The 24,782-nt window shown below is 44.6% G+C and overlaps 1 protein-coding gene across 1 annotated transcript in view; it reads left to right on the forward strand.

The window, feature by feature from the left end:
- Window positions 1–19,125: 19,125 nt before the first annotated feature.
- Window positions 19,126–24,782, forward strand: part of B3GAT1 (beta-1,3-glucuronyltransferase 1) — an 89,095-nt gene continuing 83,438 nt past the window's right edge. The window contains exon 1 of the mRNA XM_080568084.1: window positions 19,126–21,568. Coding sequence (XP_080424210.1) covers window positions 21,547–21,568 — 22 coding nt within the window. The 5' untranslated portion in view covers window positions 19,126–21,546. The remainder of the gene's footprint in view (window positions 21,569–24,782) is intronic.

Raw genomic sequence — 24,782 nt, forward strand, 5'->3', positions numbered from 1 at the left:
GTCAGGCTGGAGTTGTGCAGTGATATGTTTTCTTTCTTTTTCTTCTGCTGTATTTTGTAACTGCTAGTCTGATCTGGCATTACTACCTATCATAGAGAGAGGGTGCTTTTTTTTTCTGAGTAATCTCACAATACTTATTTTTATAGGTATATTGAAGATAATGATCCTGCTTCTGAATGGGAGATAAGAGAGAGACAAAGACAGAGCTGCTGGCTTTTAACTCGCATGAAAAGCTTCAGATACTACAGCGATGAGGACCATATATGAAGACAGAGCTGTGCTGTAAATGGTAGGAGAGAGAGCGATGTAGTAACTTTGATACGAACACTGACCTTCTCAGCATTAAGCATACTGCATGAGGTTATAGAAATAAGGCTTAAGATGCAGGTTCACGAAGGTGACAAACTGATACTGAATTCGGCAGCACCGGAGTATCTAACTACCTTTGTAGATACGGACATAAATGCCTTATTTGATAGGAGTTAACATGACTGGAAAAGTGAAGCGTTAGCACAGTGGAACATGCTCTGTTTGAGGTTGTGTCTCCACTTTCCACTGTACCTGCCATTTTGTATTACGGGTTGCATGTGTTACCAGCCTTGCCCCAGGCAAGGTTAATGAATTGCAGTTCCTCTGATCTGCCCAGCTTCAGAGAGCTGCACCATATCTTGTGGAAGGATCATCACTGGGAAGCTATCGCGCGGCAGTCTGGAGCCATCGGCTTTGATTGTCTCTCAGTGGTTGGCCAGGAGCCACGGTCAATAGATTTGCAACACAGGGATGCCAGCGTGGCGGGTGGCTCAGTTGCTTCGCAGCCCAGCACGTGGCAAAAGGCTGAACAGAGCAGGGAAGCCAAAAATTGCCAGCTGGAAGCAGGGCGGTGCAGGAGAGAGGGCAAACAGGCTGCTGCCAAGCCTTAATGCCTATAAGGCTCAGGGTCACAAAGGGAGACTATTAATACAGATTTTCAGATAGTTTCCATCTTCTTTCCTCTTGTTTCCAATATTTCCTAGTTCCTATCTCCTCTAAGAGCAAAATTGGCAGAGCTGTCAGGTCTCCTCTTACCACACCACTGGTCAGACTGTGTGAATCTGGAGCGAGGAAGCAACCGTAGTAATTTTACCAGCATTTTACCTAGCTTATGCCAAGTCTGGCGTGCAAAGGACTTGTTTAATGACTCTGCCATCCTTTCGCATACAGAGAGGGAGAAGCATTCTCATTTAATATTAATCTCCTCTCCATGGATTCAGGCTGCTTCTGACACTGTATCAATTATTAAAACTAGTTTAAAAATTTCCCAGGATTAAAGAGATTAGTTTTTTGTTGATTTTGGTAATTCCTCCTGCTTTTGCATCTCTGAGGCTGTGAGTGCAACACAGCTATTGGCTTCCTGTTTGCTTAGAGTTCACCCATTTCAGGGGCAAAATGAAAATTTCATTTCCATTTATAATTGCCAAACTCATGCATGAGTTGTAAGCAGCTCCAACAGACTGGATGTTGCTAAAGCAATTGAAGACCTTTTAGGTGACAATGTTAGGTGAGCAATCACTTGTACGTTACCCGTGGAATATTAATTGTATGTTTGTGCGTACAGTTCGGGTCTTTCTACAGAATTTTACATTATGAAAGTAAATTTAAAAGAGAGAAGAACATTCGCAGTTTTCCTCTGTGATGGTGTGTACTTCTCGTCTGCATAAAGTAACTGGTCTCTTTCAGCAGACGGTGAAGGTTACTCCACGGTCAGATCAAAGAGCCTCATGTGCTACTGTCCCAAATTTAAAGAATGCCTAAAGATCATCAGTCGTCCCCTGTGCAGTGCAACTTCGTTAGCTGTGGAAGAACAGCTCACCTGCTCCAGACAAGTTAAAGTCAGAACAGCAACTGGCACTTAAGAAAATCTAGAAAAAAGGATTAAAAGAATAATCAAAGTGCTTTAAGCATCAAAAAGCAAACAGGTCTATGAAATATACATGAAACCCCACAAAAAACTCAATCCCAGCATTATCTGTTTCCCATTGAATCATTAATTCTTTTTTTTTTTTTTTTTTTTTGCTACCAGGTAAAGTGAACTCCTTAAATGGGATCTTTCACTGGGTCTTCCCTTTGCAAGCAATACTGCCTGAACAGTCCCACTCATCACTCCAGCTGAATGGAATATTTGTGGCTTCCTATAATATCCCGTAAGCGTACCTTTGCCTTAATTAACTGGTCAGACAATCTTGTTTAACAAAAGGAAGACCCAGTGAAATTCATATGTAAAAGCAAGTTTCTATAATTACAAATTAATCAGGAAAAATCCTCAGTAATCTTTTCTCACTAAATATTTCCTGTTAGAAAGAATCAGATGGCCCATTATTTTTCTTTCCAACTGTTTCATGCTGCATGATAGACTTTATCAATCAGCCCCAGAAACCAATCTTCTCCCAGTCTCCAGCACAGTAATCATCAATCAAATGTGTAATCAATGGCGCTAGAGCCTCATCACAACCTTTTCTTTGCTAGCAAGCGTCACAGCTCAGGGAGAGAGGTGGAGATGCACAGTTCAAATATCCATCATTCTCTCCTGCAGAGGAAGGATGGTGGGAGGAGAGGAGAGAGAGATCACATGTGTTAAAATGTTTTATATTTGTTGTTAGTGTCTCTGGCTAGAAACTGATAAGCCACAGGAGCTGAGAGCACAGAGAGAGTCTGGCATGAATGGTGTGTGTGGGAGGAAGGTCAGGAAGGGAGGAAAACAAATGTCTTGTTACTACCATTATTTGTATTATAGAGGTACTACCGACCTCTTAGATTGCACATTCTGTCCTCCCAAACACCTTCATAAAAGTCAGGATCATTATCTTTGTTTTCTAAGTGGAGAAACTGAGAAAGGTTTGACTTGCAGAAGGTAAGCAGGCCCCAGACAGAGGGGAGAAAAGAGCTCAAGTTTCTTGACATCTAGACTAGCTCACATTGCCTTCCCCTTTCCAGGAGACGGTGAATCTGAGATCAGGGTCTCGCTGGGCAGAGGATGGTGGAATCAGTATTGGTACAAGACAGCTTTCCCAAAGGTCCCAGCCTTCTTTCCATTTCCCAAGCTCTCTCTGTCATTGTAGGTCATCAATTGTCAGATGGTTTTCCATCTCCAAGCTTTATTTTGTGCTTTGTATGCACATACAAGAAATGTGTTCCAGCTTCACATCACTGTGGTGTGAGCCCTAGAGAAGTGAGGTGCTTCTTTAAATGTATTTCATTTCGTAAGATCAAGGAAAGAAGAAAGAAAAAACAAATAGAAAGCTTGTCCTGTACTGATTATTTCTTATGTTTGTTTCACACTTCATTGATTTCGCTTGAATTGTTCCTAATTTACGCAAATGAACAATAAGATTTAAGTCTTCTGGGTCTGGTTTTCTACCCATTTTTACAGACTTTATCTCTGCAAATCAAGCCTATAATATCTGCAAGGAAGACAGAAAACAGGATGTGTTTCTTTCTGTCTTATGTCCCGTAACACTGTTGATTCCCCTACCAAGTGCCAAGGGAGTTTATTCACTTGAGGTTTCTCTAAACCATTCTTAGATGCTGAGAATATGATCTGTGGGTCCTTGGCTCCTTGTTGGGTTTAAGCAGGCTGAGAATTGTAAAGCAAGCGTTTACCGTCCTCAGCATTACCATTACGATGTTGTCAGCATTACTGCAGTCAGAGCACAGCATGGCAGTACGAATGATGGACATCAGAGCTGGAGCATAGGCTTTGGATGATGACTGGTGTGCTTCCGCCCGTCCCTGTGAATCATAGGTGCTATGTTGGGCCAAAGTCAATAGTTTGCATACATACTTCTCTGTTTAATTTATATGTACTATCTTGAGCTGGAAATGCAGCAACAAGTGGATTTTATTTCAAAACTCTGCTCTGAGCAGTCCGTTGTGCAGTACAGAAGCAAGGTACCTCATCAGGTTGGCTTTTTGCACTGGGCAAATATTCGGCACCTCTTCTCTGCTTCCCACCTTGGCTGGTCTGGTTTCCTGCTGATCTCAATTCTGCAAAACCACAGCAAAGCTCATCACTTCCATCACTAGGCTTCTTAAGTACAAGTCTTAAGTGTGTATTTTGTCCAAAATCAGGTGAGGAATTAGTAGCTGAGGAGCACAGCCTTCCCCATTCCTGCTTCCTCGGGTACCCATGTGCCATGCTCTCTGAATCACGTCCCGTTCCTTCATCACACAGAATGGGCTTTCTGTGGGACCATTGAAAAGCACCATGAAGAATAAAGGGCCCAGGAAGGGGATGGATGGAGGTACAATGGTAACTAAGCTGGCAAAGAAAGTTATGTGGAATCAAATCACCTCACGCTTCCATGCCTTTCTGTCCTTTAAAAAAATACTCTGGATGCCGGTTTACCCTAATTGGCTCTTCATTCTGGCAAGGCAAAGAGAGCTCAGCTTCTTTTTCACTGCCTTTGTGTCCCTGCTTCTCGTCCTAACTTAGTTTAGTCTTCTGTGAAATTGTTTTCTCTGCAGAGACAGAGTTGTCTCGTCTCTTGTAATTCCACTAGAATAATCCTTGGCTCTGTGCTAGCAAAGTGCTGAGCGTAGTCATTGAAGGGAGCGCTGGGGAAACATTGGCATCTGCACACATGCACCTTAGTGCTGGGGGAATTCAGGCAACTCGGAAAGCGCTGAAGATTTGCACGTATCTTTCTTTCCTTTAACACTTGCTCTGTGGTGAAGTAGAAAAGGCTCAGGAAGCAGCCAGCCAAGGAAGGCATGCCAAGTGAGCAAAAATAGTGGGGCACTGAAGGCAAATGCGGGGGGAACAAGTGCTTTGTGCAGGACCTCAGCACATACAGATCAGGGCGGTTTGCGGACAGTGCACACAGAGCCCGGGGACTGCTCAGCAGCTGAGCTGAACGGGGCCACACCGTCAGCATCCTCCTTAACTGACCTTATACAGCTACTGCGAGAGGTTTTGTCCCAGACTGCTTATGATCTCAGCTGACAGAAACCTGGAACTTATCTGCCTGTGGAACTGTGCTATGAGAGAAACAGACCTAGTCCTCATTGTTTAGCCTAAATAAAAGAACTTCATCAGCAAGATAAGCAATGCCCTCCTTTTTACGCAGAGATATAGAGAGGTGAAGCATGTTCCGTTAACCTTACAATTTCTGACTTATCATCTGAAGCCCGAACCACGAGGTGCCAAACCCAATGGACAGCTGTTAAACGTGTGTGATTTAGAGCCAGAAGGGAACGCTGTGGGAGGCCTCCTTCACACAACCAAGCGATTCTTTTCCCTTGCTAGATAAATGATGACAATAATACCGAGCTTAACAATTCCCAGTTACGCTAAAGAGCGTCTCTTTCTGAGAGTTAGCCAATAGCGATTTTCCGATATTATCGACATCGCCTACAGTTCCAGCCTCATCACACCAGAGTCCTGGCAGACAGTTAGCTCATTGCTCCCCGTGGAGAGAACAGGACTTATTTCAGAGTTTATTGTCACCGTATCACTATGGTGCCTCGGGTTATCAGCCAGCATCCAAATGGCAGCGCTCGGGAAGCTGCTTATCCTATGGCCAGATTGTTTTGTAATTTCCTGTTATTATCATCTTGCGTTTGGTTCTGAACGCTGGCCATTGCCCGCTGGGAGATCTGAGGTAGACAAGCGTGCTCCAGTTAGTATGGCAATGCCTACATTCATAACCGGGTCATAACCCACGGCACACTGAACTTTAACAAAGTCTGATAGAAAGTTGAAAATGTCCTGTGGTTGTAACAGGCGGAGTAGTTATAAATCAGAAATAAAAATGACGTGGCTCAGGACAGAAGGATGTAGAGCAGGAACCCTGGAGCAGGGAGGCAGCAATTGCCGTGCAATTATGGGGTCTGTCACTTACCATTTATAATGTGCTGGGTGTCCTAAAAGATGAGAGGTTGTCATTTACTTTATGGATATGCTTGTTTGTTATGCTGACAGGCAACAGAGTCTCAACTCAGACACCCATTGTAACTAATTAAACAGACAAACCAATCAACAAACATGGCAGAGGAGGAATTTTAATGTGAAGAAGTAAATATATTAGTTAGGGTGACCTTGCAGTGGTTCTCAGTTTAATTTTGTTTAATATCATATTAATTAATTTTAATTACCTTAAAAAGCACACAAAGCACCACAAGGCAGTAATGACAGTTGTTCCAAGATTCCATAGCCGCTTTCATCCAGAGGGATCCCAAATCGTTTTACCAGCTATCTAGATTGACTTTATGAAAATGGGGACGTGTTAAAAGATAACTCCCTTCCAGATACCATTGTGCTTGACCAGTGCTTGCCCTCCGCTGAGCTCAGTTCAGTAACAGGGACCGGCTGGTGCAGTAATTGACTCAGGCTTACTAAATGGTTTTTAGATACCAAGGTGAACAGCACCTTAAAAACACAGCTGGCAGATGAAAGGATGAGCTGGTACCGGACAGATAATATTTAATGGATTTTTCAACATGTATATATATATATCAGTCAGTATCTGACTACTGCAAATAAGCTGAATTTGCTTTGGGTTCCACAGTATAGAAAAAATGAGAATAGCTTTGGGAAATTTCTTGGTCAAACCAAACATTCTCAGCCAAGCAAAACCCCTACGAGAGTTAAAAGGGCAAAAAGAGTAAGGGAGGTCCTCCAAAAGGTGGCTCACCATATCTCAGATACTATCACTATATAGGTACCGTTTCTTCTTTGCAAATATTATTAAGGAAACCCACAGCTGAGTGGTTGGAAGCTTTTCTTTGTAGATCAGACGTTGAAGATTAACTCTTTCTTTCTTGCCCATCTATCTACTTGGACATTGTCTTGTTCATTGGCGGTGTATTGTACTATGACTAAAGTAATACAAGGAAGTCTTTGTACACCCCTTAATTTTTACTTGTAGTTTACCTCTGTTTCGGAGCAGCACAAGCATGGTGTATCTCCTATCCAGCTTTGTTGCTTTGGCGATCCATTTTCTGTCTCTCTCTTTCATAAAGCCATCTGCGTACATCAGCTGTGATGGATCATTTCAATATTTTGTCTTCTATTTTAGAAATGGAGCTTTCCCTCCCCTTTTAGATAAAAGCTGCTAACGTTTGAGCCTCCATTTTAGTCTACCAGGCCATAAGACTTCCTGACAGCATATTTGTGTCGTGAGCGTGTGACACTGCTCCTCGCTTCACTAGGCCAGACAATAAATATTGTAGAGCCAGAGCAAGAAATGAGAAGGGGGATTTACAGTGCATAGCATCGTATGGCTTGTAGGCTAGGTTCATCCCTGGGTTAGTGCTGTTCAATTCAGAGGAATTATCCCAAGCAGTGAATCTGCTCCAATGGCAGACATGCAAGACTGGAATTTCAGCTCTGTTTTTTTTAACTCACTCTTGTCCAAAGTATATAGAAAGTTGCTTAGCACGGGGTGCTGGGGATTTATGCAAAGCTTGGTTGCAGGGAGTGAAGAGAATTTGAGGCTGGGATTTGACTTCAGCTCACTTGGTATTGAGGTTCTAAACCTGTCCAACTTTCAGATGGATTCAGGCAATAGCCAGGATGAGAACCTTGTCAAAGCTGATGGGAAAGGACTGACAAAAGTAAAGGCTGAGGGAAACTGAGGAAGGGTCCCCAGAAGGTTTTATGAGTGGGCAGATTAATTTCTTTGTTGGGAAATTCAAGGTAAGTTATTTAAAACAAACAACAAAAAAAAACCTCTTTGATTTTTAATTGAACTTCAAAAACTGCGTTTGTTATCGGATAGCTCAACGAAATGCTTATGTACTCAGAGCAGTAAGACAGCCAACACTTTTCCAAGGATACGGACTAGGAATAGAACATAGTATTGGCAATACTGTGAGTCACTACATCCCTCAGCACATGGTTTCATTGGTTAAGGAAGTAATGAAACTCCAAGAGGTTAAATGTTCAAACTTTCTAATCAGCCAGAGGTTCAGAACAAATAGTTTGATGTATGGTCTACTCTCCTTTTTCAGCCGAGTTTTACTTTCTTTGTGGTCATTCTTAAAATCTACCTGCTCACATAAAAAGCAGTAAAGATATTAAAGGTCTGAGTGTTTTATACAGGATGAAAGGTGTTTGTGCGTACAGTAGCTGTGCGGTGGGCTCCCAGTGGAATCCCAGGGTAGGTGGAATTTACCCATTAGTTTAAATTTTGAAGAATGTCAGTTTATATGGAAATCACTGAGATTGATCAAATTATCAGTTCTGCTTATTTAGAAGCAAATTAAACCTTATGATATTTGCAATGCTTGATAATTTGGACATACGAGCTTATAGTAACAAACAAAAACCTCTCAGTCCCACTGAGTGCCCCCCCCCCCTTCCCCTTAATATGAAAACATTTGCACTTAAAATTGGTGTTTCCTGAAACCAAAATTCAAAGACAGCCCTTGCCAAAGGAGGTGTATGGAGCAGAGAGTGAAAAGGAAATGACAGTTATCATATCTGTCTGAATACCTCTGTGGCCTGTTGCCATAGCATCTGAGCTCTTCCGAATCACCAGCCAATTTTAACTGCACAGCTCTCCTGTCCAGGCTGGAGGCATTTCCACGGCTTCAAATTCATTCTTCCTATAGAGAGTTAAATGGAGAGCAGGGGAGGGAGAAAGGTGTGGAGAGACCAAATAAATCAGGGTCATTTACAAAAAGGTTGAAAATGGAAAGAAAGGGAGGGGAAAGAGGCAAGTGCTAACAGTAAAACGAAAAATGAAGTGCCATGATAAAAATGATGCAGTGTCCAGGCAGCCCAGTGCCCAACCTTGAAAATCCCATGAGTAAAACATTGCTCAGTGAAGATGAATCCTTTCACCTAACCTTGTTCACAGCGACATCTTTGCAGGTTAGAAAATTATTACTTTCTCACTTTCCAGCTCTCAGATGAGTTCCTGAATATCTCTGCATATGGATGGGTAGATTGGATTGGCTCAGGCCGAGCTGAATTGGCAGAGAGATTCCCTAAATCGAGGAATATTGTGCAGTATCATTCTTTCCAGTAAGAATATAACGAGGAAAAAATTCTCCCTGAAACAAACAAAGGGACCTCAATATGTTGCCATCAAGCTGTTTTTCAGCCATTGACCAGGCTTAAATAGCTGCACTGCAGCAGAAATGCCTGGAAAACCCACGAGGACTTCAGCAGAACTGCAAAAGCTCTAGGAGCAAGTTGCTTGTGGGTGCCTGCTCCATTCACAACCAAAAGGATTCATCACCTTACATCGTAGCTCAGCCCTGAATGTGCTTTTAGCTCCACACTGCATCCATGCAGGGTGGGATCACTGCACTGGTCTTCCCTTTGTCCAGTTTTACTCGGAAGTTGAGGTATCGTGACAGTGAGGCTGCGTGCTTAGATCCTCAGTTAGGAAAGGTCCTCAATGGGGCTTTTTGAGTATGCATTTTCATGTCACCAGTGTCGCCAGACCGATGCCTGGGGACACCCATGAATTAGAGGAGGAGTTCCATCACTGGGCAAAGCTGAACAAAGCGGTGTGATCTGCAAGGAAGAGGCTCTGCAAGCCAGCGCACTCCCCTTTCTCCCTCCAGCCCATGAAGTCGCTTCCCGAAGGCTAGTAATTTAGCCTAGGGGAAACAGCAAAATCCTGTAATGTCCTGCTCCTTCTTACACCCCCAGGCAAAGAAGATACAGCGGATCATGGAGTGTTATGTTGTCTAATGGACTTATTACTACTTAACCAATGCAGTTTCATCAAAACAGTGCTCAAAGCTGATGAAGAGGTGTCTGACAGCACCACAGCGTGTTGTTTATTGATAACCCTTGCCCACTTTTGATCCTAAGGCAAACTGAAGAGCCAGAATGGCTTTAGGTAATTGCTTTTAGGCACATCGACAGCAGCACATTGAGGAAAAAGGATTTTTAGCTACTCTAATCTAACACTAAGCGTGTTCCCTGTGTTTCAGTCCATATAGGATGAGGAGGACTGCTCAGACCTCACAGGTCATCATTCCTTATGTTTCACCCAACTGGCATTAAAAGGGGAACAGTTGTTCAGACCTCAGAAAACTAGGTAGTTCCTTGCCACAGGCAAAACAGGCAAACAAAAAAATGGGTGGCACCAGTGCCCAAGATGCTAGGGTGAAGATTGACAAGAAAAGCCTGTGTAAAGGCAACGAGAAACAGCGTGAATTCTCTCTGATCCTTTTAGGATCAGATTCTCTAGCTGGAGAACACGGTAATAAATTACAGACCTGTCTCAAATCATTGGAAAAAAAGCTAGATAGAAAAGCAGAAGCATATGGCAATGAAAAAGCCTGCCTCACAAAATGGAAAGGAGATCTTTTCTGGTTCTAGTAATATGTCACCCTTTATATAAACTGGCCCAGAGCCCAAAGAAATGGACTGTTGCTTCCATTTACAACAAGACCATGTCAGGCCTTCTGATGGCTCTATGAATAAATGCTCCATTATCTCTCATGGATATGTTTCCAATACGTTATCTGACCCTGGGTTTATTCATTCACAAATTTGGTCATCTTTTTAACAGAAGCTGGTGCCTTACTTTTATCCAGGAATTTCAAAGAGCTCCACACATATCAGTGATTTCAGCTTGTTAAATGTCACCAAAATGGAAGCTGAGGCATGGAGAAATGAAATAAATGTATCCAAATTCATGCTGTGAGTCAGAAACAGAGCCAGAAATAGGCTGGCATTGAACATACCAGAAATGATGAAAGGTCAGGACAAAACCCAGGACTCACTAGTTAGATGAAGCTGCCTCTTTACGCTGACTAGAGCTAGGATTCACTGTGCACAAAGAAAAGCTGATAAAATGGGTGCTCTTACATTGCCTGTACAGTTCTTGTCTGCACTTGTCTCTCATTTCCCCATCTATGTTGTGTCTTCCTGCTCATCAGAAGATGTCTAGCAGCACCCCGTAGCCCGTATTTCGCTGGTACTTTTGAACCACCGTTACTTGCAACCTTCTGAGCTGTCATCTGAGTGAAGGAGGGGAATGCCTCAAATGGGTGGTTCACTTTATTTTTCTTGCAGAGGTTCATATCACAGCTAAGCAGATTACATAAAAGAGTCACTGCTTGATGCAGTTTGTGTTAGTTCGTTAAGCACAAGATATGATTAATGTGAACACTTCTTTAATCAACCAAAGATGCTGTTACAGGCACTCAAAAGCCCTGTGTACTTCTGCTCCTTTCTCCATATTGCTTCTCTGCCCCGATTTGCAGGAGAGCAGGCAGATCACAGTCTCCACACACCAGCGCAGAGCAATTTTGAGCCCTGGTAGCAGTTTCAATACTAGAGAAACTGGAAAAGAATCATCTTCTTCCCCTAAATTTTTTCCCTAGCTTTTGCACTTCTGCCACGTGCCTGGGCTGTTACGCACCAGGAAGGAATTATTCCACCAACTGAGGTACAAACAGCTGTGCAGTGCCTAAGCAGGACGTGGAAGGACTGGTTACCTCCCTCAGACCTGCTTTTCACCCAGCAAACCACTACCATGCGTGCCTGTTCAGGCTAACCCAGAAAGAAACGAAGGGATATTTATTGTCATCTTCTGTCTTGGTTCTCTCTGCCCCCAAGCCACTTTGACATAACAGTTATTGTTTCTGTCATTAGCCTCATAAAGATATGAACAGATAGAGGCTTTGCTTGCATTTTAGCTCAGTAGCTCTGCTGTATTTCAATACCTTTTGTTACCAGTCTCGTCGTTTCACTAACAAACGACTGTCTCCTCACCATCTCATTCTTACAACTGCATCTGCCCTTGGCTGCAGTGGTTCAGCCGGGTGGCTTGGCTGTGTGTCCTTGCTGTAATAGCAGCTACTTGGCAACTCTTTGCCCAGTCTGGTATTATCAGACCACAGAGCAAGCTAAACAAAGGGACACAGACACTGCTTACAATTTGCTTTGGCTACTCACTGCAGTCTGATGATTCTCCATCACATCTCTGCTCATTACGAATACAGATAACAGACCATCATGAGCTGAGTAGCCTTATCCTTAAGAGATAAAACTAATCTGCGTGCTCGGATCGGCAGCCTTGTTCTTGCCTAATCTCACCTTGGAAAGCACAGTAATTGCAGAAACATAGCAAGGATATAAAGAGTAAGGGGGTGAGAACCCCTGTGAATGCCTCTTTCTAATTCTACCCTCTGAGCCTGTGGGCTTTCACTGCTTCCTAGCCACATCTTTTCTGAGAATTGTGCATTTACACTGTGCATTGTAAGGAAACAGTCTTTTACACAAACCCTTTTGTTGAAATAAAAGCAGAAATAAACCTTATGCCTGGCCACAAGAATAATGGTAAAAGGACGCTGGGTAAAAGAACTCCTTGTGCCCAAAGCTTAACTGGTACAATAGGCACCATGTACAAAACATTTTCCTTTTATGCTAGATTTCCTCTATTTTCCCTGTTTTGTTTTTTCTTAGAACAAAAGCAACATCCCTGTGCTCAGATGGCCTTGGTGTCAGATGGCTGTCTTTTGACCCTATTCTACTGCAAACAACCAAAGCAATGAAAACAAGGCTGTTCACGTTGGAGTTCAAGCTGTAAACTTGTAGGGTCAGGCAGGTGCACAGTCCTGCTAATAGTACGCGTGGCTTGGAAGGGAACTCCGGCCCCAAATTCTGCACTTGGCTGCAGCAGGCAGATCCAGGCACGTTTCCTAATGGGTTTCCATTCTCACTGCGGTCTAAACCAGACCTTTTAATGTTACTTTGAAGTTGGTTTTGGAGAGAGATCCAATACGGCCTGTAATCCAGGTCCAGATTTCCTTCTTGGCTGGCTTTTTAGCACATATTCCAAACCCCCACCATACGGCTATTCCCAATCTCATTGCCAAGAGCTATCTACTTGCCTGTGGTGAAAATTTATACCAAAGCTTTTGAGACAGTTTCCTCCTTTTAACTCATGCTACTGCAGCCTCCAACTCTGAGCCAAGACTTAAAAGAGTTATAAAGGAAAATAAATAAATAAATAAAAAAGCTTCCAGTTTCTAAAATCTATGACTTAATATTGATTTTGGAGATCCCATGAATTGAAACAAGCCTCCTGTGCAGAAATCCTCCAAAGATACCATGTTCACCTTTCCTTTTGACACATTTTATCGATCTCCATGTTTGTGCCACATGAATGATGGATTATTGCATATCAAACCTTGCAGTAGTCATTTAATGCCTTTGAATAAAACATTTCTCACAGATTAACTGAGCAGTTTTAAGCGAACAACCATTTTCATCTGTTTTAAATTTTCATGGGTACTTTCCTGGAGAACAAGTACATTGTTAATAATTGAAGGGATTGAGACCTTGCTAATCTCTTTGTATTTTAATAAAGTCCTGTTGCACCCTGGTCATTTATTTTTTAAATCTCAGCATTTATAAAAATTCATTACATTTTATTTCCCTCCCTTTGAAATGAATAATCCTGAGATTACATGAAAAGAAGTGATTGTTTTTGTACCAGGGAACTGGAATTTCATTGTGTCCAGATAGCTGTAAGCGTGCCTTGTGATGGATTCAGTGGATGAGAGGAGAGAACAACGTTTTTCAGTGGAAGCAGAGATGCACTGGAAGAACGAGTTTAGAAACAGAGGGAGGTGGAGGGAGTAAGAAGCTAGGAGAGGAGGAGACTAGAAGAGAAAGAATAGGGAAGCAGTTTTGTCATAGGCATATGAAAACAAGACAAAGTGTTGGTAGGTAAGTAAGTAGAAATATATGCGTGTAGGTGAATGCATTCATTTCTGTAATATGGTTTTCTCATTCTGTCCCTTCATCCCTCCATCTACAATGCTATTTCAGTGACTTATGCAACTCCTTCTCCAGTTCACCTTTTGATGTCTCTCACTATCAATCCTTTTCTGTGTCTCAGACCCCAATTCGAATCTTCTCTGCCTCTTCTGAGAGCTTCTCCAAGCTTGACTTCACGTGGTCCTGCTTCTCTTTTTCAAATACAATTACTTCTTTACACACGGCCCCAGGATTACACGTCAAGTGATAAGAGAAAAGCCAATAGGTACATTATTTCTTTTATCATTTTCAAGGCAATGTCAACCCGTAGAATGCAGCTCTGAAAACGATTGCATTCCAACAAGTTTCATTAAATTCGGTTGTACGATAGAGCATGCTTGGTACAGGAATCTGATACGAAGATTCCTGAAGGCTCCCACAGATGCTGTGTGTTAGTCTTACACGGCCAGAACAGCAATTGAGTGGAGAGGCTTTGGCGGCAGTAGTGAAAAAACCAAAATAATTGCATTAGGTGCCCTCATCAGAGGTTGTGCACACAGAGAGGGGGGTTAGCTCTCCGACTCTGAGTTAGTACATGTTTTCGTGACCAATAGATCTGTGCTGATTCCAGCCACTCTCGAGCTATTCTGCTTTCAGTGCTACATGCGGTAATTGCCCTTTGGTTTGAAGGGACTGTGTTGAGAGGGTGGTAATCAAACACTCATGACATAAACTGAGATCTCTGCCTCCTCTGAGAATCCCTTTGAAACATTGCCTGTCTGATATTTGACCATCCTCTGCATAAATCTGTGCCAGGTATTAAAACCATCGAAAAGATGCTGAAATGCTGAGATAAGTTGATGTGTTGGTGGGAGGAACAGGCGTTGGACTGGGCAGCACAGCTGGGGTTTAGATTGACAGACTTCTCTATGAGTGATTTCAAACAGCAAGTTGTGAAAACCTACTGTGAGAAGGAGCTTAAAACTACTCTGCATTAAATCTTCCTCCAGAGGGGAAAATCTTCTTTCACATTTATAATCAAGTTTCTGCTTAGCTGTTTACTGATGAGCTCGTGGCAGAGGTTCGTGAAGGGCAGAATCAGTGCAGGAGACAGATTTCTGAACGGTGCTGCTGTTACCAAGCTAAGCAGGTTGGGTTTGATCAGTGTTGAGGGTGGGATTTGTGCAAAAAAAATGTTACTGTACCGCTAGGAAGGGTTTTCAACAAGAACAGCAGGTTTTCAACAAGAACAGCAGTGTATTAGGTACCTCTGATGGGGTCCTGTGGTCACAGAGGGTGGTATCAGTCCTTGCTGGGTGGATTAGATGTAAACCTGAATGTCTGAGTACCTGTGAACTGGGATGCCTTCCCATCTGCAGGCTAATGTTCTGCCTATCTTTATTCCCCCTGGATTTGCACAAGTTAAAGCTCCTTTCACTTCCTATTTCAGACGGTGTAGCATCATCCTTAAATAGCTGTCACATTCCACCCAAGGTGGAATTTGCTGCGTTTCAGTGGTGGGTAGCGATTTCAGGCTTCGCACAGGAGGGGTGTCACGTGGAAACTGAGCTAAACTCTGGGCCGTGATCTAGCAACTTACGCTACATCTGGGACACTGGATTATCCATGTGCAGGCAGCTTCCCAGAGCCAGGCGCAGGTGGCACAGCTGTCTGGATCACCCCATCCCTGGCCCTGCAGAGGCACATCCACGATGTTCCTTCTTGGGGAGTTCTTGGCTACTGAAGTGCTTCTGGTCGTTCTTCTCTATGCCCTGGGCTGGTTCCCGGTGGCTCCAGTCGCAATGCAAAGGTTGGACTTCCCTATCCGATTTTTATCTTGACCCTGTAGGACCGATTTCACTTAGGATATAAGCTTCCCTGAACAGCCAGGGAAACAGCATACAAGAGCAGTTAATTGATGTGATACCTCATACATGCTCAGTGTTTATCCAGCTCTGTTGTACAGTAAATCAGGTCCAAAACACAGTCAAGCAGCACCGAATACCGCCTGATTTGCATTTACTGCTCCTGCTGTGCATTCCGTTATGGTCCTTGGCTCTTGCATCTACGGTCAGTGAAGAAGGTTCCCTCCTAAGGCAATAAATAGCTGGCTTGTCCTCTCCTTGAAAGTGAAATAGAGGCCAGTTTACACCTTTCCACTATGCATTTGTTTAGAGCAGTTGCCTTCTACCAGGTCAACAGCCTGTCCCTATGTACCTACTTGTCTCTGAAAGATACGACTGCCACTTTCCTGCAGTCCAGGCCCAGTTGACTGTGACTGATGGCTTTGCTTAGACCTTGGGAACTTCAGGCCAGTGGTACCTCTCAGAGGAAATAAGGATTTAGCCTTTTTAGAAAACAAACGACTTGTCTGGAAGTTCACTCTCTCTCTGGGGTATAATGCAATCAGTGCTCACACGACTGCTGCACGTACTGCCTGTGACCACAGGCTGGAGGGTAACGCAAGCCTGGGCTCAGCTGCAAGCTCGTTGTGCTTCTGCGACGTGGTCTTATTTGGGCTGGAAGTGCAGCGATTCCAGTGCTCTTGTCACCTGGAGCTCCAGCCTCTCGATGATCCTATTTTTGCAACTGGCTTATCCCAAACTGACCTCTTTTAGCTGCTACTTAGCAAATGCACAGCCACGTGCACAACCATGAGACATGGGTGTGCAGCCACACATCCCTGAATCATGCGTGCCACTCCATTCTCTCTCCCCCTGCTCTCTCCCAATGTGCTCCCATGCATTTTTACCATCTAACAAACAGAATTGTGCAGCTTAATCTCCTCAACACACAGGCTGGCATGGGCATGTGCTTTCTTGCTTGTACATGCAGCCAGGCACACGATCCCAAATTCACAAGCAGTAATACTCAAAAATATTCATACTGTTTTTTTCTTTCTTGTGCGTTTGTGCACACAGTTCCAGCATTTCTTCTCTGAATCACAAGCACAGTCACTTTCACCTGTACGGATGCTGGACCTCCTATTTCCACAATCAGTCTCACAATCCCTCAGACCTGGTCGGTTTTGCACAGGCAGACACCATCCCTTGAAATCATGAGGCCTGTGTTCACACCAGTTCATGATGCACTCTGTATCAGAGAGAAAGTTGTCCACGCCACACTCCCCTGCATCACACAGCCACTGTCAGCACGGAGCGCACAGGAATGCATGTTTTTATTTTTACTTTACTTAAGATGGACAAAACTAATGAACTGAGCTTCACTCTAGGATCACTAAAGCAGCTGTGGGGATGTTTGGAAATCATGTTACATTCAAGGTCTGTTATTTTTTAATATCCCCATTTCCCCAGGTGTATTTTCAAATATGATCTATGGGTGAATACTGAGCCAGCTGTAACCCTGACAACAGTGACCCAGATGGTAATCAGCAAAATGGACTAATTGAATAATGTTGACTTAGAATCGGTGCCTTGCAGAACTCGGTTAGACCCTGCAGTAACTCGGTGTAATTTAAAGATGGTGAGTGAATTTCACATTCTCCGCTCGGATTCCGCACCTGGAGATGCTGAGAGGGACTTGCATATGGACTGCGCAGACAGTAGGAGAGAAATGGCCTGGTGCAGCATGGGGAGATCTTCCTGGAATTAAAATACCTGGATTTTTTTATCCCCATAAAAATCTTTGAGGCCCTTGAATTACCTGGAGACACAGCTATACCTCACCAGTTACAGTCATATTCAGGGGCAGATCTGCCATATCCAGTGGAGTCAGAGCATCATGGGTGTATTTTTAGGGCTGTCCATTAGTTTATGGGGCTGATCTGTGCCCTGAGAAGGCAGGACCACGGAGCAGGTTTGTGTATGCTTTTTGCTCAGCCAGAATACTCACCCAGGTTGTTAGCATGCGACTCATTTCACGTGTAACGTGCTGCAGCGACACGGCAGCAGTGGGATGGGTCCCCATGGAGCGGAGTATTTGTGCTGAGGGCCAGCATAACTCTGAGAGGACAGAAGCAGAAGGAGCGGCATTAAATGAGTCAGCCCGCATAGAGAAATGTCAGCCCTCGGAGGGAGAACGTCCAAATGATTGTCAAAAAGGGGTGAGGAGCTGGGTCACCACGAGCACACGGCTGCAAGGCTGGGCAAGGCTGTGGGGGGCCTGCGTGTCTGGGAGCTTTGGATCAGCCTAGCTGCAGCAACAGAGGTGGGTGACTGGAAGGAGGACGGACAGTTTCCCTGAATGGGAAGGGGCGTTATCTTTCTGTCATTAACCTTTGAGACCCTCTTTGGCAGCCCTAGCAAGGAGAAGAATAATGAGCAGTGGCCAGGAATGTTGCTGTGCAAAGAGCATTCCAGCCAACTGATTTATGGGGCAACTAAATAATTCAGCCTGCCCCTGCAACGCTTGTATTAATTCTTCCTCTGTCACCAGGGCTGAGATGCGCCTGGGGAGCAGTTACGGGCTGAGAGCAGCTGCTTGGCACGCTCCTCTTCCTCACCGGGCCTGGGACACTGGGGCCAGGACCAGACAGGAGGGTACGAAAGAAAGGGGTAACTATGAGCGTGTGCGCATCAGGGCAGCTGTGCTTGTCTGACTTGTTTGGATATTCAAGTGATAAATCTTTGTTTGGAGAGCACATTGAGAGCGTGGGGTTGATAAGAATGGAGGCTGGGGGTGGGCTTTACCGCCTTCTTGTTAGCATAGATAATGCTGCCTAAAAATACCTTCTTCTAAAACCTTCCTTTTTCCTGTCTACGTTTTGCCTTCAGCAAACACGGGCAGTGTTCAGTTTGGTAGGTGCTGGGGCCTGGTACACATCTCGGGAAGCTTGGGACTGTTACATGTTGCATTTTAGCGAGGTGGGGTTGGGGCTCTTCTCCCAGGCACCAAGTAGATAAGATAAGGGGAGATGGCCTCAGGTTGTGCCAGGGGAGGTTTAGGTTGGGTATTAGGAGAAATTTCTTTACTGGAAGGGTTGCATGGCATTGGAACAGGCTGCCCAGGGAAGTGGTTGAGGCATCATCCCTGGAGGTCTTCAAGAGACATGGAGATGTAGAACTAAGTAGCATGGTTTGGTGGTGGACTTTAGTACGAGGTTAAAGGGTGGACTAGATGATCTTGGAGTCCTTTTCCAGCCTGAATGATTCTACGATTACCTTATGCTTCATCCTTCCCTTTTATCTTTTTGGCTACTGACCACCTGTGTCTTACACTCTTCTTCTGGCAAAGGAAGAACCAGAGAATGCTTTAAATCGGGGCCAGCCGGTGTTGCCATGAGTTAAAGGTCGCATTCACCTTCTGAATAAAGACTGAGTAATTGACACTGCTCCACTTCAAAGCACAGGGCCCTGCAGCCCTCTTCCCTCTGTCCCATAGTCAAAAGCTCTGGAAGACTTGTCCAGCTGCTAGGGGTCGCGTGGGAGAACTAAAGAAGTCCAGGCAACTTTTTAGTCAGCATAATTCTTGCAGGGTCTGCAGATGATCCAGGAATAGTTCTTGGATGAACAAGGAGCCCAGAGCGATGCAAGATAATTGCCAGGGACAAGACCGGGTCAGTCCAAGCCTGGAGCAGCCATCAATTCAGCCACGGTAATTCCAGCAGACACGCACAACTTTGTCCCTGCTTGGGAGCAGAGATCAAGGGAACCTCGGAGCTGCAGAAGCTTGAAGAGCTTTCTCCTGAACACAATCACTCCAGCTATGGTGATTGTTTGCGTGCTGCTAACACCATTTAAGTGTAACGGCACCAGGAATGCTACAGCTGTAATATGTTACTCCTAAAAATGAGTCCATTCATGGAAATTGCTGTCCCCAGTGTGAAAATTTCAAAGGTCCGTCAGTGGATAGGGTTTGGGAGGGAAAAATCAGGAGAGAGATGAGGACACAGAGGTATTGGAATGGGGTGGAGGGTGGGAAAGAAGCTGACAGTGTGCTTTTGTCAAGATAGTCAGGGTGACACCTGACATTTCAGAAAGCTGTAAAAAGCCAGAAAGTAAACAAGCCTCATTAATTCCAGCAAAGGGCAATGTACTTAGCTGCCAGCTTCTGCTCTTTTCTTCAGCTTTCCCCCTTATTGTCTAAGGACTTCATTATCGTAAACAGCTTCACAAATTGCATAACAAACAGCTTTAAAATATTTAAAGAATAGTTGAATGGTAACCCTTATTCTGTGGAGGGAGAGGGTCCTTTCCTTCCTTCCTTCTTTCCATTGCCATAGATCCCTCCTTTTCTATTTGTCACCTTGTCTCTCTGTTCCCTCAATGTCTTCTTCCTTGCTTTCTGCTTCTGCCCTGCTGCCTCTCTCCTTCTCCCTCGGCTTCTCGCTGTGCCAGCCAATACACGAGCCTTCCTAACGCCTCCAGTGCTCGGCACAGCTCCTCTCCTAGCTGTTGGGAAGGAAGAGATTTGGGGTGGAAAATTTAATGAGGTGATCCATAAGCCAGCTGTTTCCCATTTGTGTTTGTTTCTTGCTGGAACGAGGTAATTTGTGAATCCACCTGGCAAACCGAGGGACAAAGTGTCGGGGTCGAGCTCTGTGGCACACGCAGACTTCCACGTGCGTTTGCTCTCGCAGGAGCTGGGGGGTGCGGAGCTGTAGCCCCGGGTCCCAGGTAAAGGCAAGCTCAGCCCCACCCCAGGCTGTGCCCAGCAGAGAGCTGCCAGGAGGAGATATGCGAGCAGGGCGCCTTGCAGACGGAGGAAAGCAGCTTGAGGAAGCAGCTGACGCCGAAGAGCACACACAGCGGTGACAGACATTATTTGCAGAGGTGCCAAATCATTTCTGCAGGCTGTTTCAGTTCAGGCACAGGGTAGCGAAACCACGCTCCCTCGTAATAACCTTTCGTGCTGAGGAGCGCCTGGAATGGATGGCAATTCAGCCAGGGGTGCTCTTTCTCTCCTTTCACAGGGCTGGTCTGTGGGCCTACACACACTATTAGAAGATGCTGCATTGTTCGATGTGAAGCATCGTATTCTGGCAGTGAAATTATTTTTAAAAATGAAGGACTTGCAGTCTGTTCCTGTTTGTGGGCTGGTCCCTTTTCTAATGACCTGAACCAAAAAAGCCTCAGACTCATCTGCAGTGACTAGAGACAGCTCTCCTGCTTCAGAGAGCTTAGTTTCTTTCTTGCTGCTAAATTCTTGTGAATTCAAAGCAGGCACAAGTCAATATAACAATAAGGCTTGTTTTATTATTTAACAAGACTACCCAGGGTTATAATCAAAGTGAAATCAACTTCTAGTTCAAATACCGTGCTCCAGGATTTCAGTCTCACTGTGTGTACTAAGGCTAAGATGCGGTGTGACGTTGGAGATTTGGATACTCCAAACCTCGGACCACGTAGATGGGCACAGATTTAATACCATCGGGCAGTCTGGGTGCTGTAGGGCCAGATGCAGCCGGGCTGCGTGCAGGGACATCATTGCCCCCAGGCTGCCCTGTGCAAACTCAGGGTGATCAGAAGAAGTGCGACATTCTTATCTTACGGATCTTGGCCTTCTGCATAAAGAGAAACGGGCAAAAATGCGACCATTCTCACTTGAAACTAATCCAGCACAGATATGAGAGGTGAGAGAAGCTGCTTCTTTGGTCGGAGGATGAGCTGGAAAGCAGTCTCCTGTCTTCTGCGTCCCACCTGCCCCTGCTTCAGAAGTTTCCTGTTACATGAACCTGGAATTCACTCTCTGCTAGCCATGGCTTGTGGTTAATTGTGCCGCTAAATTCAGTGCCACCAGGATCTTTCCTCCTGCTGGAGAATCACCATGGAGACCCTGATGTGACTGCGTACCCAGCACACCTCTTGGCCCTGGCATTAATCCTTCTGCAATGTACCACAAAGTCAGCTCTAGCTTGGAGGAGTGATCAAATACATATGAAAACTGCTCCCAGAGGAGGTAAATATTCGCTAGACAAGCAGAAAGAAAAGCAATAATATACCATGTAAGCTACTGCCTTTTATTAGCTCAGCTCCCTTTTCTCCCCTTGTAAAGTATTGTTGCACCGTTATATTAATCTTTACTCTGAAGCAAATTAAAGCAGGGACAGTTGTCAGAGTATTATTAAGAACATCTGTTTAATTAGGGCTGCCTTTGCATCAATTTGAGAGAGGAGTGTAACACCCCTGTTCACCCACTCCTGCTGTCTCACTCCCCCTTCCTACCCTTCCCTGGCTATGCTGAGTGCCGGTGGAGGAACGTGCGGAGAATACAGGAGCACCTGGGGCCTCCATGACACCTCGTTTCCTCCACTCGTGAGAGGTGTCAGCTCCTCCGATTAATGCTGGGGAAGGAGGCAGGGCAGGCAGGGAGGTATAGCTCTTGTGAGGTTTTTTTAGGCTCTTGAGAGCCTTCTATCCCTACTTTCTTTCCCCCAGAAAATAATTTGGAATTCTGTAAAGTGATCATGAATAACTATTAATTATCATTAGCAATTTGCCATTCCAGGCCAGCCTTTCATCTGGGGATCTCAGAGCAGTTTTACAAATGCTAATTAATTGAGACTACTTCATGAAGTAGTCTGTTAAACTCGTTTTACAGGGGTAAATCAAGGCTAAGAGATACAAAGTGCCTTGCTCGAGTTTATGGTGATGCTGACAGTGGAACCCAGACTGCGAGGCTACAAACTCTGCTGCAACCACTCCAGAGGTGAGGTTCTCAACCGCTCACCTTCACTGCAGTACCCTGGCTGGATGTGGCATCCACCCGACACCTACAGAGGTGATGAAGGCAGTCACTGAGGTTTCACCTCATCCATTTCTTTATGATGAGAAGGTTCACAGGAGACAGGTCCACTGGTAGTGATAAAATACAGTGGTCCACATGCAGTCTGCTTATGATTGCCATGATTCGAAGAGAGATATGGGGTTGCTCTAAATATATTCTGTTCTTCCTTAAGCATTTGTTACTGGTCTCTGTCAAGGCTGTGATGCAGGAGGGCTCTGACCCATTCAAAAGAGTTCTTACAGCCCTGTACCTGCCTGCCTGTCTTTCTCCAAGTATCTCTGCATTTCGATGTGTCTCCAGGTTGCGGTGTCTGATTGTCTAGGCACCATTCCTTCTGTATTTATGTAGCCACTTACCCAGGCAGCCAGCAGTGAATTAATCATTATGTCCACAGCCTCAGCTGGGAGAGGTATTGACTCATAGATTCAAGTCCAGGAGGCCAAGAACTTGTTTGTTACCTGATAAGACTAAACTTCATTTGGAGCTGCCCAAGATGTCAGGAGTGGTTTAATGAACTAACTGCGTGAACTATGAAGGTTGGAGCTCAGCTCTGTGCCACTGCACAGGAAACACAGTTTGTCTGTCTGATTGGTCTTACTCAGTGCGCAGCAGTTCAGCCTGCTGCAGATCCCAGCATTTCAGGGAAGCGCTTACGGCGAGGAACAGTTATGAATTCACGAGGGTTAAGAAAAGCAGCTCTAACTTCTCCCCTTTCTTTTCTCCATGCTCTATCTGTCCCATCGCATGTTTTTGAAAATTAGAAATTTTGATAGAGTCAAACCTTTGTCTCCCTTTAGCACAGACCACTTTCCCCTAAGAGTGTATTCCCTGAAAGGTCTGCCTCTTCTGTTGCATAAATTGTTCGCGTACTCAGGCTATCTGATGAGTTAATCAGGTTTTGAGCTGTGTCAGGTCACTCGGTTCAAAGCAGTCCATACCTATGTGTGAATCCAAATTCCATTGAGGAGTCTGAGGTATTGTAGCAAGAGCTGTTTTATATTCTAGAAACAGAAAAAAAAGATCATAAATTGTAGCTCAGTTTATAAGTGCAGGGAAATATCTGCAGTTCTGAGATAGTCTAAAGAATCTGGACTCTGAATCTTTGAGGCTTTCCCATCATTATAAGAATTAACCATATAATTAGGTATTATCTGAGAATTATCCATAAATACTCACCACAACATGATATTTGCTAAGTAATAATTAGACTATGAAAGGAACTCAAATAATACCTTTGTCTAGAAAATTAAAGGCCCTGCACTGCATTTATAGAGCACCATGCTGAGGGGGTAATAGGGTTTAAAATTGCAGTAAATTACAGCTAGACCAAATCTCAGCCCCCTTAAGCATAAAGAAGCTACAGGACAAAATAAAATCAGGTCTTCTAAGAAATTTCAGAGTCAGAAAGCTATGCAGAATCCATTTTTTTCCAGCAAGTGTGAAATCAAGTCAGTGAAAGATGCAGGCATCACAGCGTGCTTTGCCATCCAGCTCCAAAGGAGTTGTTTGGCTGTCAGCAGCGTGATGGAAGGAGCCCAAACCATTTCTGATGCGAGGGTCGATGCTGTGCAGGGGCCTGTCCTGCTGCACCCAGCTCCGTGGGCACTGCACAGCGCCAGGTGCTGGCAGCTACAACATCCCCCACTGATTTCCAAACTCAGGCTCTTTTCAGGAATACAGGACTTTTCTGAACTTTCACTGTCTTAGATGGCGTGAAGTAAGAACTCCCCAAGATGGAAGGGATTTCAAGGGACAGTTATGTTTTGCTTTGCTTTGCAATGTTTCAGAGTCCTCCTGATGAGCACAGCAGAATCTTCTGTATTTATTTATCATCATTAGAGATTTTGAATTGAACCTAAGGAAGACAAACAAGCAAATTTCACTGAATTTTGTATTTCCCTTGGATTCATTTCAGAATGGCAGGGAACAAGCACAGCAGGCCCTCAATTATGCAGCAAGCCTTTGCTGCATATGACGAAGTGTTGAGCATCTCAAAGCAGACCACAAAATTAACGGAGAATTTAAATGTTACCTCACTTTTGTTTCAACTTTGCCCTCCCCGCTGAACACGGTGTAGAACAGGGAGAGTAACCTTCCACGTGGACCTCCATCTCAGGGTGGCACACAGAGATGGACCCACGGCTGTGTAGTACGTGCGTATGGATGAACGCTTCAGAAAGGATTGGGAGGAAGTGAACGGTTCTGCACGCACAGCAGGACCAGGAAAGCAACCTGCAAACAAGGCTTAGGGCCACACAAAGAGCTTTGAAGGTAAAAAAAAAAAAAACAAAAAACAAAAACACTGAGCAGCTGCTCGTTTGCAGGGCACCATAGGTATTGGGCAGAGCAGAGTCAGCTTTGGATGAGGATGGGGTCACAGATATAG

Source organism: Anser brachyrhynchus (genome assembly GCF_964034855.1).
Source record: "Anser brachyrhynchus genome assembly, chromosome: 25".
Classification (NCBI taxonomy): domain Eukaryota; kingdom Metazoa; phylum Chordata; class Aves; order Anseriformes; family Anatidae; genus Anser; species Anser brachyrhynchus.